The sequence below is a fragment of the Chanos chanos genome, chromosome 1, assembly GCF_902362185.1.
Source record: "Chanos chanos chromosome 1, fChaCha1.1, whole genome shotgun sequence".
In the NCBI taxonomy this organism is placed as follows: domain Eukaryota; kingdom Metazoa; phylum Chordata; class Actinopteri; order Gonorynchiformes; family Chanidae; genus Chanos; species Chanos chanos.
In genome coordinates, this window is record NC_044495.1 from 47,229,789 (window position 1) to 47,246,293 (window position 16,505).

The window sequence follows — 16,505 nt, forward strand, 5'->3', positions numbered from 1 at the left end:
ACCATAGATTTCTTATATCCACTCTGTTTTTATATTGATATTGTCCCAATCTGCCATGCATGCAGTTTCGTGGATAGAAAAATCTGAATGAAGTGTCTTTGATGCAGTATATGAAAGCATTCTTGCAAACCTGTGCTTTACCTGTTTAGAACGCTTGACCTCACACCACAGAGATGGGTTCTCTTGTTTGTTTTGTGTATCTCTCTCTCTTTCTCTCTCTCTCTCTCTCTCTCTCACACACACACACACACACACACATACACACACACACACACACACACACACACACACACACACAGAACGTGTAATACATTATACCATTTGTCAGGCATTTAAACACACTCAGTGGCCTCCCAAAAAAGGCTCTGCATGCAGCCAGTGTTTATCAGGACTTTAGGAGGAGGGTTCAAGCCCCCAGCATGTCCACAATGTGGACCATGAATGTCTTCTCTCTCTCTCTCTCTTTCTCTCTTACTTATGAAAAGCTCCGCTGTGTGTGGAGATCTAGCTGGACTTTCTGCTCCCTCCCCCTCTCTCTCTCTCTCTCTCTCTCTCTCTCTCTGTCTCTGTCAGGACAGGACAAGCTGATCTGGGTTGGAGGGGAGCTCCAGCAGGCCTGAGACCAGAGGTGTTTGACTTGGCATGAGATTGTATTTGATCAGTCTGTGCATTAAACCAGCCTCTGTTACTGCAGCCTGATCTCTGTGCCCCCTCTATCTCTTAAACAGTATCACTTTTTCATTTTACGTAATAGAAAAACAGAAGAAGGGCACTGGACTCTGACCCCCCCCCCCCCCCCCCCAACACACACACACACACACACACTTGTGTTATAGATACACGATTAAAGGTGCTTTTCTATAGAAAATATTGCCTCAAATGAATTAGTGTTATATCATAATTTTCACATTATTGTACGCTGAAGTTAACAGTATAATGAATTGGAGTGTTTTTCCTCACAGTAGTAAGCAATGAAATGCATGTTGCCTCTGTAAATTTAAAACTCGCCTTGGATTCAAATGGTTTTCACAGACTGTTCTCTCTTGAGGTAAAAATTTAGGTTCATCTGGTTCAAAGCAGGGCTGGAATGAATGGATCACATACTTATAAAATGAAACAAAACTTGACTTGTTCAGAAATGAGGTTTCTTAGAAACAAAAAAAGTTGACTTTTTTTGTCCAAAGGACAAAAATCTGCAGACAGAGACCATCTTTATGTCTTTTTTTTCTCTCCAGCACACAAAGTATCTTGTATGGGGACACAGATAAGGGTTTTCACTGACACTCTTCCAAGAATTTTTGTTTACTTTTCTCGTGCTCAGCGTCTTTTCAGTGTTTTTTTTTAGCTTGCGTTAAATGACTGTTTGTTAGACTGTCCAGTGTCCAATCCATTTACCTTTACCTGTCACTCCTAGTTGTAGAGTTATTCTTTGCAAGTGTGTTCTAAACTTCTCTGTTTCAAATCTGCACTTAAGTGCGAGGAGTTCGCTAACAGTCAACAGAAGTGCAGACGGGTCAAGAACTTTCCGGCAGTCCTCTGAGTCACACTTAAGTACGAATCGTTAATAACAGCCTGTTGAATCACGCTGTTTCTCTAGGGCACAGGCGAGGAGCGTGTGTTCAAATGACCTTCTACTTCAAAAAAAAAAAAAAAAGAAAAGAAAAGAAAAGAAAAAGAAAATGAAACTGACTGAGTCAATAACCTTCACTTTACCCATCACCCGCCAGCTGACTCTGGTTTCAATTAGGGCTAATTGAGGTCAGCTGGTTTTATGGCTGATAAAAGTTGTAGCAAGTGAACAGGTGTGTCTGAACCTGTCTTGTTGACTGGTACTTTAATCTCTGTGGGCAGTAAGGCCAGTTGCTGTCTGCTTGGTCGAGGTACAGTAAACACAGTTGAGTTGATAAAAGTGTATTTTTAAACAGCAGGGTGGACTGGACTATTTTTTTTGGAATATTCAGCATCACATGATGCCTTTGCAGTATATATATCAAACTGTTTGTAAAAATTAGGTCATCGTTTATTAATGACATCAGACTCACTTGCACACACTGGCTGTGGGTTCAAAGGATTGTAGTTATTTTGGGCGGGGTCACTAAGGGAACCTATAAAGCTGTGAGTACTGATATAGAAATATTGCTCTCCCCCGAAACATATCACGGCTTTCAACAATGCCACAGAGTGTAAGCGTGAAAAGACAGGAAGAAGGAAGAGAGTGTTAGTTTCACTTGTTTTAACAGAGACGACAGCTGTGTGAGTGAAAGACTTTAGACAGATTTCCGCACGTTCCAAATTTGTTCAATATTCATAGAAGAAAGTGAAAGAAAAAAAGAAAATATGAAGCAACATAAATCGTCTGTTGGTGATGTGTGATTGGCATGAGTATAACAGTCTGTAACACTGGCTTGTATGTCCAGTAATATGAATAAGAACAGAGACATACACAGATACACACACACACACACGCGCGCGCACACACACACGCGCACGCGCGCACACACACACGCATGCACGCACACAGACACACACATACACACACACACACACACCTCTATTAGCTTGAGAGAAGCTTGTGCGGTGTAATCAGGCTCGCAGGTACTCGGTGCATGGTCCTGTGATTAAACCGCCGCTCGGGCAACTGAGAGAAGCGTTAATGAGATTAGCCTCTTCAATTTAGCAGGTTTGGCTTAAAGAACCCCACATTTAACCCCCAGGTCACACCTACTGAGGGAACAGACTGCTACAGACAGGCCCTGAGCTTCTAATCGGAGCTCATGTTTTGGGTGTTTTGATCAGAAAGGTCAAATTTCTAACACCGGAGATTTTGGTTTAGCATTAGAACAGCTGGTCTCAACTAATTAAACCGTGACATCTCAACATACAGGTCTGATCTGGAGCACAGAGAGTAACTGAAGTATAATCAGCATTATGACATCATAATGCATAGGCCTGGTGTTTAATGCAGGGTTGTAATTTAAAGTTAAAGTTAGTGTTATGATGTCATAATAACTGAGGTTTCTCAGAATTCCAAAAGTGATGTGGTAGAATTTGTGTCACCACACTCAGACATACTCTCACTAGGAGGGAATGTTAATGGCTACCTTCACTGTTCTGAGACCTGTCATTTTTCTGTGTGTGTGTGTGTGCGTGTGTGTGTATGTGTGTATGTGTGTATGAGTGAGTTAACAGGTTGTGATGGTACCATGTTCTTTACAATCATGTCATCTTGAGGAATCCATTGTATTTTTTTTTTAATCTCTTACATTCTGAACAGTCAAAAGATCACTCTTCAGCCCCCTAGACTCAAATCGGATCATGTTGCCAGAATTACATAACGTGTGATTGTTATCCCATAAAGCGGTACACATGTAAACATGTCTCCGTTAAGGCTGTTACACATGACCGGTAAGACTCTCCTGGTCGTTCGCTCTATGGGCTCTATTAAAAACATGTAGGCAGTCTCTCTTGGTCCAGACAACTCAAGGAACTGATGAGTCTGTATTGCCTCTATCAAAGCAGCTTTACTCGTCTGAGGAATGCAGAGGATCCGCTGACCCCTCTTTGCTCCTCTCTCTCTGTCTCTCTCTCTCTCTCTCTCTCTCTCTCTCTTTCTCTCTCTCTCTGTCTCTCTCTTTCTCTCTCTCTTTTTCTTCTCCTCTGCCCCGTGTCATTTCCTCAGGCCTCTTATTAGCTCAGAGTCTCTGAGGTAAAAATTTCAAAGATAAAAACATGTGTGTGCACGCATGTGCATGCTTGTGACACCCATGTATGTATATGTGTATTAAGCATTACAAATATGTGAAGCATTCTGTTGCCTGTAAGTGAAACTGTATAAAATGTTGCTGTTCTTTTCCTATTTTATTTTAAAAATTAGTCCTAGTTGTATGTAAAATACACTGTCCTGATTTCGGTCTCTTTTTCCCGTAGACAGAAGAGATCAGGTCCTGTGCATGGACACTAGTGTTAAACTTGAACTGCTGATAAACTCAGAAGGCTTGAAACGTCTGGATGACGTGAACCTGTGCCCTGTCCTACATTGATAAAAGTCTTATGTAAATCATTCTTCCCACCAACTTACTTTCTCTCTCTCTCACACACTCTCTCCCTCTCTTTCTCTCTCTCTCTCTCACTCCCCCCCCCCCCCCCACAACTGCATATTTTTTGTGCTCTTTTGCACTTGATGTCTTCAGTTTCTCATTCTGTCACACATTTCCCTATTTTCCTCTCTCTTCATTTCTTAGTGCTCTATTCTTTCATTCGCTCTCTCTCTCTCTCTCTCTCTCTCACACACACACACACACATGCATATTCTCTCTCACTCTCTCTCTCATGCTTTCTCTTGACTCCTGTCTCCTTCCTTTATTCTTTCTGTCTGTCTGTTTCCCTCAGATCCCCAAACTCACAGTCTTTACAGCCTGTCTGCCCTTTCTCTCTCTTCTTCTTCCTCTTTTCCGTTGATTCCCAGTCTGTTGTTTTTTGTCCTCTCTCCCTCTGTCTCTTGTCTTTGTTCATATCTTGTTAGATCTCATGCACACAAATGTGTACTCTCCTCTCCCCTCCCCTCCCCTCCCCTCCTCTTCTCTCTCTTTCTCTCCTCCTCTCCCATCCTGTAGATTATGTAGTGAAGCAGTACAGCTGTATGATGAAATCTGGGTGTCACAATGCCAAACCCACTCGTTTTTGTAAATCTCACCCACTTTCTCTGCACCCACGTTAACATAAGACAATCATTCAATTCCTCAGAATAATGTTTCTCAACTCTTGTACCGGGCACCTGTCCCACACATTTCACATGTATTAGACATGCAGGTAAGTGCTGAAGGCAGGAGTTGCAAGGTTTTCATTCTTAATGAATTATGAGAAACTGAACTAGACCTAACAAGTCAGGTTGACTAAAAAGAAACACATGGAAGCTCTCACCCCAAAAGCGGAGTAGTGACTAACAAATAACCCCTTTAAAAAAGACAGGTCCTCAGTTTGCTTTGAGCGCATTAGTGTTGACAGAGTTTTCAGAGGGTTGACTGCTGAATCAGCCAAATGGTCTCTGTGAAAGCAGTCTGAAGACTGTTGTTGTGATAACTGTGTTAGAGCTGTTGGACGTTTTGTGTAGCCATGGCCTTGGCTGGATTTATACTGTGTGGACTGAGGGAGCTCAGGGCCTGCTGGCAGCTGGAGTCTCCCCGTCGTGGTGCTGAGACTGTGGGACTCTGGTCAGCTGTGTGCCAGTGGTGTCATCTGCTGGATTTAACAGACAGTCTCACTGTCTGCCTATCCTCTCCATTCCCAGGGCACAAGTGTGTGTGTGTGTGTGTGTGTGTGTGTGTGTGTGTGTGTATGCGTGCATGCGCACGCACATGTATTTGTGTATATGAGTGTGTGTATGTGGGTGTACATGACTAACAGGTCATGGGTCTAGAGGAGACATTTCTGAACAATTCCCAGACTCAGTGTTTATCTGGATCAGTGTCTGAATTAGCATGGTTATCTCTGACCAATGCTAACTGGAGATCCAGAACTGATGCCTCATTTATCTCTCAAACTAATTCCAAATGTAAAATGACATGTATCACAGTCAAATGTTTAACCCACTGAACATTCATTCTTTCAGTCCAAAAATACTCTATCCAAATGCCCCCCCCCCCCCCCCCGGCCTCACCCCGGTCTCACCCCAGGGTCTTGACCCACCCCCATTTTTCTGAGGGTTTCATTTTGGGGTGGTGCCAGATGAAAGTCCGGGGCATGTCTTTCCCAGGGCTGTCTGTAACAGTGGCACTGACATGCCCAGTTCTGCCCAGTAAACTGGGAGGCCATGCAGTTTAAAAAACAGTGGTATTGAGTGAAGTGTGGGAACAGGGGTCTGAATACCTCCTCCAGGCCATGGTTTAACGCTGCTGGCACTCTCAGAAGGATGACCTCATACTCAGTCATCTGGTTACTGCGGAGTACGGCCACAGTGCGGCCGTAACTGCCGATCTCAGTTATGACCATGAATTTAGAATAGCAAAGATTAGGCAAAGGCTCAAGTGAGCTGATCTGAGATTTGGTATACAGCTCAGAATATAAAGCTCAGAGCTGATGCAGTGACATTCTCTCAACGACGTATCAGTAAGGAACGAACACGTCTTGAAATTCAAATTAGGATTCGTGTTTCTATTTAAAAAATGGTGATTTTAAAAACAAAAGGACAGTTACACTAGCATAGTCGCCGCATGTGAATGTGGTGCTGAATTCATTCGCTCTCTTCAAAATCTGAATGCTTACGAGCGGAAATGCGCGATGTGATTAATTAATTTGCGATATGGCCTCGTTTTGATTTAATTTCATGTAAACGTGTGACAGCTGTTCTAACCTTACGGTTTTATCTTGGTAGCATTTTAGCAATGTCTAGAAACAACCAGTAGAGGTCAGTGTTTCGAACCTGTACCATGACTATTATTGGGAGTGAAAAACTGGGACAAATATCAGTATGATCTGTCTTGGGATCACACAGATGGCCAGATTTTTAAAGGTTAGCCTACTCTCTCCCCTGCCTCTCTTATAGAATAGACCTGTTGTTCAATTCGCAATTTTGTGTCACATCTGTGTGCCACAAAGCAGTGGCAAACTGCTGCTAACATTTAAAAAGAATCTGTGTAACAGAAAAAAAAAAACTTTATTCCCCTGTGAACAGAGAACCCAGCCACTCATAGCAACCCACTTTCAAATACTTAAGTTATGAGGTCATGTAAACCCCCGTGAACAGCTCGAGCGCCCAGCGAGGAGGGGCCATCCTAAACGCATTCTTGGCCGAACTGTTCCAAAACCAAGTAACTTCACTGAATAAGACCACGCTGCAAAGAACACTTTATTCTACTAATATGAGATTAATCCTCTTATAACTACATCAGTCACACTGCTCTTGTTAATAATGATGGTAATGATGATGATGATGATGATGATAATGATGACGATGTAGCAAAGTGAAAGTGATAGTACACAGTTGATCTACTTATTAAGGGCCTCTTTGTAATGGTCATGTTACTCAACGGAATATTTTGGCATCACTTTCCGTTGAATACTTCACGTGTAGTTGTCTGTAGTACAAGACTAATTCAGAAACGTGATGCTTGTCGTGGAACGATACTTGTGCCATACGCTCTATATTTCGCCTCAAGCAGTACCAAAGCATTCTTTCCTTCACCCGCCCTCCCGAGCAAGGAACGCGTGGGTGATTTGCCATAGAAACGTTTTATAATCGGTTTCATTTAGGAAGGCTACGTGTTCGTGCAGCTCTGCAGGTTCTTGGACTAGCGTGGGTTAACAGGGCGCGAGCGTTCCTAGATGGGGCGGTAACTTTGACATTGCAGGCTCGTTTGATTGGATTTCCGGGCTGTTACATCATCGAATTGGGTGTAGTTCAACTGTCATGACGTAAAAAAGTAGAGGGGCGTGTTGTTAACGAAATCAGCTGTGGAAACAATAACAGTTCAACGAATACCTTAAAACGAGAGTTTGATCCTAATTGTGCAAGATTATAGAGGACGTAGCATAGTTTTAAGAGTGTTAAGTAAGTGAAAGAGCTTAGAGCCTGCTCAGCTAACAGTATTTAGGGAAGTTTTGTGAAAGGAGTGAGTTCTGTTTAACAGAGAAGAGACTTAAGATGCCCCCTTTGTGACAGCTGCGAGTTGGCAAATTGTATGTGAGCGAGACAATAGGAAAAAAGAGAAAAAGAAAGTCTAGCGTATTTCCAACACTTCTATTAAACATTTCAAGCTTGTCGCCTCCTGCACCCCGTGTAACGGGAGCTAGGGGTGAACCACAAGAGGACTGGCATGTGGGTCAATTCTGGAACAGTCGGAAGGTAGGGAGAAATTTTAAGAGTTGCAGAGCGGGCGAGTCACATGTTTTACATTGTCAGCTGGGCGCTGTTTCTAAACAATATAGTTGAACGACATCGACAATGCCGACATTGTAATGTGTATCGCTGGCCAAAAAACATCAAAAACAGGTTCTTCAATCGATGCTAACCCTCGCCTATTGTACTGTTTGACGTTTCACGTCAGGAATTTTTATTGTGTTGTATTGCATTGCGGCGGTTCACCCATTCACTAGATTTCAGTGGACCGTTGGTTGCCACGCTTCCTCTCCTGGGTTGCACGGGTTTTCAAGTGCTTGTCGATGCGGGGATGAGCATGGGCTTGGCTTGTTTATTCCTTCCTGCCTCACGAAGGGAGGATGAGCTCCAGTCAGTTTCGCTGAATTCCTCTATTTGATTTAGCCTATGCATCTCTTTTCGATAAGATTTAGGGACCGTCTTATTCATGGCTAGGGGAGGGAGGGAGGGAGGTTTGGACTCAGCCGTAGTTTTGAATGAAACGCAGTAAACTCAATGGGCACTTGGGTTTTTTGCTTTTTGAAAAATATGAATGAACTCAACTGAGTGGCTTCTCGTTGAAGCTTCATAAAACGCCCGTTACACTGATGTAATCAGAGGAAAGACTGCGGGCAGTTAGTCTGCCTCTCTCAGACACAAAGCCAGATGTTGCCTTTGGATTCAGACGGCAGTTTTAAGATGATGCCCTGTTGTTTAAGGATCCAGAGAGTTTCCCCCCCTTTACATTACAGGTAGAAATCAGGCACTCCATACCATATGATATTTCAGTACGTTGCCCCGTAGTCAATTATTAAGATCTGACACGTATAAGTAAATGCGCGCTCGCTCGCACGCACACGCACACGCACACGCACACACACACACACACACACACACACACACAAACAGATGTAGAGGCTTGCTGAAACTTCTGTAATTACTCATTTCTAGTATGTGTTGTGCAACACCTTGAGGAAAATAAACAGAAAGTTGGTGTCAAAGAAAGACAAAGAATTGTGGCTATTCCAAAAATCCTGAACTAGCTCTACCTGTCTGAACTGTCACTCAGACATAAACCCTAATGACATTTTGCTTAAATAATTTTCGGTGGCAGCATCAGGTCACCTTTCACTTTAAATTACTGAGAAGACTGATCCCATTTACGACCTGATAACACACTTAATAAATTGACCTCCACTGAATATTTACAATATCTATAAATACATACATGGACATGGGAGTCGTACATAATACAGGAGGGTAATGTAACAATATGAGAGATAAACACACAAAAGTTACTGTTTACTATGTGTATACAAAAGTATTTGTGTATGTGTATGTCTGTGTGTGTGGTTGTAATTGTGTTAATACACAGTTATTATAATAGAGACACTAAAAATGAACCCAGTTAGTCAATTTGCATGCAGGAAGATAAATATTTATTGGTGAAATTTGACTGAGCGCTCTGTTTAATGGCAATTGAATAAACTCGTTTTTTGGACCGGAGCAATGGTGAGTTAAGTTAGCAGGCGCCCCAGCCCACAGCCCGTCCTTGAATGAGTTTCTGGCGGGAGCAAAGGTACAGTTGTGTTTTGAGTGTCGCTAGGTGCCGGAATTGTCTGGAGTCTGACCGCTGCCCTTGTGGTTAAAGATTGCAAAGTAATTACATGCCAGCTTCATTTGTTATGAAGTCACATCCTTACTCAGGCTCTGTGTGTGTGTGTGTGTGTGTGTATGTGTGTGTGTTTGTGTGTGTGAATATGTCCTCTCAAAAGACAAGGGAATGGGAAAACATTAGCATTACTGGAATGAGCTGAGCTTCATCTGCATTAAAATCCCATCTAGTCTTTTGCACCCCTCAGCGTGCCCAGGCGTGCTGTCTAGCAACAGTGGGGAAACAGAGTTACCAGCAGCAATAAGCAGAACACACTGGTAACCATTTTGTGTCTAACTGTCCAGGCATATTCGATTAAACTTGTCCTATCCACAGATTTTGAGTGACTTTTGACTTACTGAGTTTGTCGTATTTTCTGTAAAGCTGAAGCGTTTTTGCCCCCTCTGTATTTTTGACAACAGACATTTAGGCCTGTTTGAGCATGTATCGGTACCACACAGATGTGCGATTTGTGAGGGACTTCACCACAGCCTGTACAGAGCTCCCAGTCTAATCTGTGACAAGATCTGCAGAGGTCCCATTGTTTCATGTCTCTAGAGAGAGAGGGGGGAGTAGAGAGAGAGAGGGAGAGAGGGAGAGAGAGAGAGAGAGAGAGAGAGTGAGACATATAAAGAGAGAGAGAGAGAGCCAGCCATCCATTACTTCCCCAAAGACTCAGTGGCAAGTGTTCCAAACTTTGCACTGTTCAGTTTACTGCTAAAAATGTTTAGACCCATTCAAACAGAATTGCATGTTGTCTAAACAGGTTTTTCCTCCCAAAAGAAGTTTGTTTCCCTGCTTCCACAACAATATCAGCATAACTGAGCTACTTTCTACACCCATGGTTGGAGGAAGCTTGTGTCAGCTTGACGGACACACCAGGATGAGACTCTTAGTATGACACATATTTGGGCATTCCAGAGGAGAGAGATAAAGGGGAAAGGAAAACAAAACATACCCCACTTAGTGGTGACTTTCTTCTGGCTCGAGCTAGAACAGATGACGAAGCCCACAGACTGAATCACCCACAGTTATCATAACTCCTGCCACCAACAAATAGCCAGGTATCCGCTTTAATGAGCTCACATGTCAAAAAAGGTGAATTTCTTGCCTTGAGACAGGATACAGAGACGAAAGTGAGTCACTTCATCCCTTTATCCTCTATCGCAGGGCTCCTCTCCACCATTCTCTCTTTCTCTATCTCATTCTCTCTCTCTCTCTCTCTCTCTCTCTCTCAACTTCTTTTCCCTGTTATTTGTTGCTGGGCTACACTAGTGGTCTGGTTTATATATTTTTGGTTATGGGAGGATGTTCAATTAAAAAATTCTGTAAGAAGTGCCACTAATTGACTTCAATACTGATTATTCTCAGTTTACTTTCCTCCCTTGAAAATAGTTATTCTGTGTCTTAAAGAGAGCGTTCATACTTTCTCACTTGTGTCCATTTAACCTGATACGCTTGTGACATTTTGCCCACATTGGTATTTGTTGGGAGCTCAAACAAGTTTTTCATCAAACATGATTTAATTGAAGACTCAAATTTTCCTTGCACGGGCATAGATTTATTCTGTTATTATTTAACAGCAGTTTGTTTCTGCCCTTAATTCACAGATTTTTTTTTAATCATGTTAAGCGGGTCTAAAAGACCTATCCCCTATTCCAGGTATGGTTTTTTTTTTTTTCATTCATGAGCCGGCTGGTCGACTGCTGATACGGTGCTCTTTTCATTTTCATGCAAGTGGATGGGTTAACATCTCCATTCAAACTGATTAATCACAGCAATATCATACAAAACATGCATGTTTAGACACAATTTAATATGAGAGCCTAAAAGAAATAAGCCAACATTTATTGGTATTATGGAATGTAAGCTGGACAACATTACAAAATCAGCAGATTTATAAAGTTTTCCTGCTGGACTTCAGCATGCCTCAAAATTTGTAGGTAAACAACAAAAATTAATGGATAAACAACAAAAATCCTAGTTAAACATTGGTCGACAGATATCATTTATCTGAAAAATTAAGTGTCGAGAATATTTCATTTCAAGTACGTGACTGATGACATGGGACCCAAATTACAGCAGTGAGCGAACCTTTTTAAATGCAACCGCATTTGCAGCCGTGCAACCGCCTTTTTTCATATGCAGCGAATATACCAAGCCAGACCCGTGAGTAAAATTATTTTTAAACGTTAAAGGCCAAAAAGGGTATTTAGGTCATGTGGTCTGCGCCTGCACACACTTCTCTGTAATGATGCCTTTTAGGAGCCAGTGATAAGCGCGTGTAAATTTGCTGTGGGATTGAGTCTTAGGTCATCAGAATCACAGAGGATGCTGTTCAAGTCCTGGTTTCCCTGCCACATCCTGCTCCCAGTGAACCTGTTTATGAGCAGGCTTCAGACAACAGTATTATATAAGCAGTCTGCACTTGCATTGCTCTTGGCTGCCACTGTCTTTACCTATCTCTTTTCAAAGAAAACACCACGGAGGAAGTAGTCGCATACGCATACCACAGACGTCCAATAGAACTGGTTAGCACAATCATATCAACAGTAACATTTTCAAACAGAATCGCAGTCAGAACACAGATGGCCAGTGCGCAAATATTTATGTTGAAGTATATGTTTGTGTGGATGTGTCTGTATGCATGCATGCATGCAAATGCGTGTGTGTATGTGTGTGTGTGGACGGGTCCAGGCAGACAGCTGGGTTGAGAGTGCTGTGTGTGGATCTTGGTTATGTAGCTCTGGAGCTGTGTGCGGTCTTTGCCACTGGAATCGTTACATAATACACACACACACACACACACACACACACACACACACACACACACACACACACACACTGTTTCTGTGCTGCCCTGCTCCATAGCAGCCTGCAACAGACACAAAAAGAGGTTACAGTAGGACAAGGCAGGCAGTACAGCTAGCTGGAGAATTCAGCTGAGCAGGAGCAAACCAGACAAAATGTAATAGTTTTTAAAAACCACAGCACGGAAAGGCACAGAGAGAGAGAGAGGGAGAGAGAGAGAGACCACGAGGTTGCAGGATGTTAAAAGGTGAAAAACAGAGTATTAATTTTGTCTGCAGGCTTATGTGCTTGTGAGTTGGTTAACCCTTCCATCCCTTTTATAATATCAAAATGGTCCACTCCTCCCTGCACACACACACGCGCACACACACACACACACACACACACACACACACACACACACACACACACACACACGGCATTACTGTGCAAAGCAGCAACACTGTTGTGTGGGCAGTTTAGGCCCATATAAATATGTGTGTGTGTGTCTGTATGTCTGTCTGTCTATGCATGTACACGTGTTAGTTACACGCTGTCTCCTTCACATCTTTTGTCACAGTCTCTCTCTGACATGTAGTTTTGTTTGTGGTACAGTTTTCAATATGTCCCGTTAGCTTGCAGCCTGAGTACAGGAAACCAGTCACACAGCATAACAGCACAGGCTGTCTGAGCTCTCTTATCTCTCTCTCACATACTGTGTTTTTGGGGTTATAAAAAGGACACCCAGGACACTGTGGGCAGGATCAGTGTCAATTCATGAATGAATTCATTAGTTACAGTCTAACTGAAGAATTCAGCTTGCAGCTTGAATTGGGGAGGAGAAGAACAACACTGAGGAAACAGAACAGTGATTGTGGATTGTAACTGAATTGGAATCACAGGAGACTGAATTAAAGCCCAACAACATGAAACTGAGATCTATGAAGACTGAACTCAGACTTCACTCTCAGAAGTCCCTGATAGTTTGGCTGTTTGGAATGTTTGAGTTGAATTTGAGAAAACTGCTGTTTGGACATATTTGGAATCAATAGGTAAACTCATTTGTGTGTGTATTTGTGAGAGAATGAAAGAGAGAGAGCAAGTGTGGGTGTGTTTGAAAGTCTGAGGGCTTCCTTTTCCTGTAACTGTCATGGTACATCCTTTATTTATTTATTGTTTGGCTGGTGGTTGGTGAATACTGTTTAAAAGCGAGGCAGCCATGAAGTGATCTGAACTTTGACCCTTCATGTAATTTAGACATCAAGTTCAGCCTGCCAGCACATGCAGACACACACGCGTATACACGCACACATAGAGAGAGAGGGTGAGAGAGACAGAGAGTTAAGGTCTTTTCTCTCTCTGTTTTATCCCTTTGAGACACTGTCTGATCCGTGATTACATCATTCATCTCTTCCTACTGCAAGCTCCATGATTGGAGAGACAGAGAGAGAGAGAGAGAGAGAGAGAGAGCGAGAGACTAGCTTGTTCCATGCCCACAGGCTAGTACACACACACACACACACACACACACACACACACACTCACACACACGAGCATGGTTATTTAATAGAGAGTGACACTGCTCTATTCAGTGCTGTTGTGGTGTGTCTATTAGAGGCTACTCTCCAACAGCACAAAGCATCATGGATGTGGGCAACAGGGACAGCTGCAGTTGTTATGGTCTGTTGTTATGGTCTGCTCTGACTGCGGTTAGAACGAGGTTAGAGTGTTTCCTGCAGCTATGTCACACCCTCTATCTTTTGTGCTTCCTGGAACGAAGGTTTCCCCCTTTATCTCTCATTCTTATCCCTATTTTACAGCTTTTGGGATGACTGTAGGTCAGTGGTACACAACTAGCATGACTAAGCATAGTGATAAAAAATAGGACAAGCTGTACTAATTTTTACCACAACTCTGCCAAGCAGATGTGGGTTTTCCATCAGTTATGCTGAAATGCCAGCACAGTTGGTCTGCGAATCTGCACTAGTTTGATACATGCCTTGAATGAATTCTGAAACCACAGCATCCCTTTCCTCAGAATTTCCCTCTCACACGTAGATAAACTCTCTCCGCTGGTTAGATCGTTGTTTCTTGCCATAGGACGTGACAGTGAAATGTTTTCTTCTCTCTCTCTTTCTCTCTCTCTCTCTCTCTCTCTCTCTCTCTCGCTCTTTCAGCTCCTGTTCTGAAAACTGAAGCTAAAAAACTGAAAATTCTGTCATGTAGCCCACCACTGAAAAAAACGTTTCAATCTAAGCAAAGACTTGATTAATATGGAGGGCAATTCAAATGAAAATAGCGAACGGAGAACGAAATTTGCAATTCCACATGTAATTTAAATTAATTGTCTTGGCAGGCTGTCTGGAAATAATAAGTGAACCAGATGTAGTTGTCTAATAACTAATAACTGAAACATAGCCATGCGTTTTCCTGACACATTTGGATATTATTATTATTATTATTATTATTATTATTATTATTATTATTATTATTTTCATCATCATCATTAATATTAATAATAATAAAACTTTTGTTGTTTTGCACTTGTAGACTGCTTTGATAGAAACGCATGCTTTAGAGCCAAATTGTGCTCTCCTCGCGGCCTGAAGTGTAGGAACACTGGCCTGCCGTCTTTTGGGAGGATGAGTGGTTTGACCCAGCTGCTTTGAGTTGTTGTAAAGCTGGATTTGCTTTATGTACCAACCTTGATTGAGAAGAGAGCTCTGGATAGTTGTTTGAGGGATAGGATCACTCAGGCTGAATTGCCTTGTTGGCTCTTGTTTCCGATGAATAGCTGCTGTTTATAGACAGCCTTGTCTGTCGTTGGAGGTCACAGCAGTGACGTCTTTTGTTAATGGAATAACAACCCTTGGCTATCAATCATTCATAAATGCTTTTTCGGGCAATAGTTAGCAAAGTCCTCTGCCGCTCGCAGGACAGATATTATTATCACTAGCTGATGTGAATCGTGCACCACACGTGGAAGTCTATCTTTACATAACAGAACATGTTTATTTCGATGGATTGAGGAACTTGAACAAGCAGAATGATTGATCTGAAATGATGGATAAGGAATATCAAAATGTGGTTGTGAAATCGAAGTGCATGCAAAATCTGCAAACTACAATGGGATTTAAAGTGTGTACCATTAGTGCACACAAAGTAATATCTCCAACATGCATTGCCTTGCTTTAATGCGGATGAAACTGCCATTCTTTCAGTATTATTGTTAAATGAATATACAGAGGGTATGTAGAGACTTTACAACATTATTCCATATACATTTATGTACTGTATGTATTCTGCAGTCTACCGTCTACTGTTTTTTGTACCCATTTTTAAGTGACTTTTAATTGGGTTCAACAAAAAAATCTAGATCTCTGTCCATCACCACTTGACAACAAAAACAGTGTTTCTTCAAAGCACCCTCTGCGTTGTTTATTTTGGTCAGAAGGATCGTCTCCTGCCCATCTAGCATCGCTTGTTTTTGTCTGAGCTGGAGGAGCAAGCGACCTGCATTCCTGTATATATGTTTCTTGAGGATATTGTGTTACAAGCAGTGTGTGCTGGCATTCCTCTTTCAGAGCTTGCCTCAAAAACCGCATCTTTCGCCAAGGTTAGGTTTTAGGGTTTTTTCGTTTCTCTTTCTCCTTTCTCTCTCTCTCTCTCTCTCTCTCTCCTTCGCTCTCTCTCTTTTGGTTTCTGTGGGTGAGATACAATCTTGGCATCAATGGGTGCCTAAGGGGGTGTGTGAGAAGTTGAGGGAGGGTGTGTGTGTGTGTGGAGGGGGGCTTTTGTGTTCTGGGCAGTGTAGTCTTGAATGTGTGTGCTTTGACAGATGGGAAACAAGCAGAGCCACCCTAAAATAACACCTCACCACTGGGCTTTGCCCTCAATTTGATGTCCCAGCTTTAAGAAGAATCCTCAGGTAGAACAAGTGAATCTATTCCTTCAAAGAACGCAACAAATAGGAAGGTCATGGTTGTTTCTTCATTGTCTGAACCTCCACCAAAGAAAAAAGCCGAAAAAATAGGCTTGAGTTGGCTGTTCTCCTGTTTCTCAGATCCTGAGACAGAAATAGCTCCTCTGTTTCAGAGATTGTTAACATTTACTGAAAAGACAAACACTCTTTGTTTGATTCCAACGAGTGTTTAGAAATGTTTTGGTTTTTTTTCACACAGCAGAAAGTACCAAAAATAGGCTATATCT

General features: G+C 42.3%; 1 protein-coding gene across 1 annotated transcript in view; it reads left to right on the forward strand.

Moving 5' to 3' along the window:
* The first annotated feature begins 7,322 nt into the window (after positions 1 to 7,322).
* rhobtb4 (Rho related BTB domain containing 4) overlaps positions 7,323 to 16,505 on the forward strand; it is a 26,266-nt gene continuing 17,083 nt past the window's right edge. Inside the window, exon 1 of the mRNA XM_030767051.1 lies at positions 7,323 to 7,840. Coding sequence (XP_030622911.1) covers positions 7,812 to 7,840 — 29 coding nt within the window. The 5' untranslated portion in view covers positions 7,323 to 7,811. The remainder of the gene's footprint in view (positions 7,841 to 16,505) is intronic.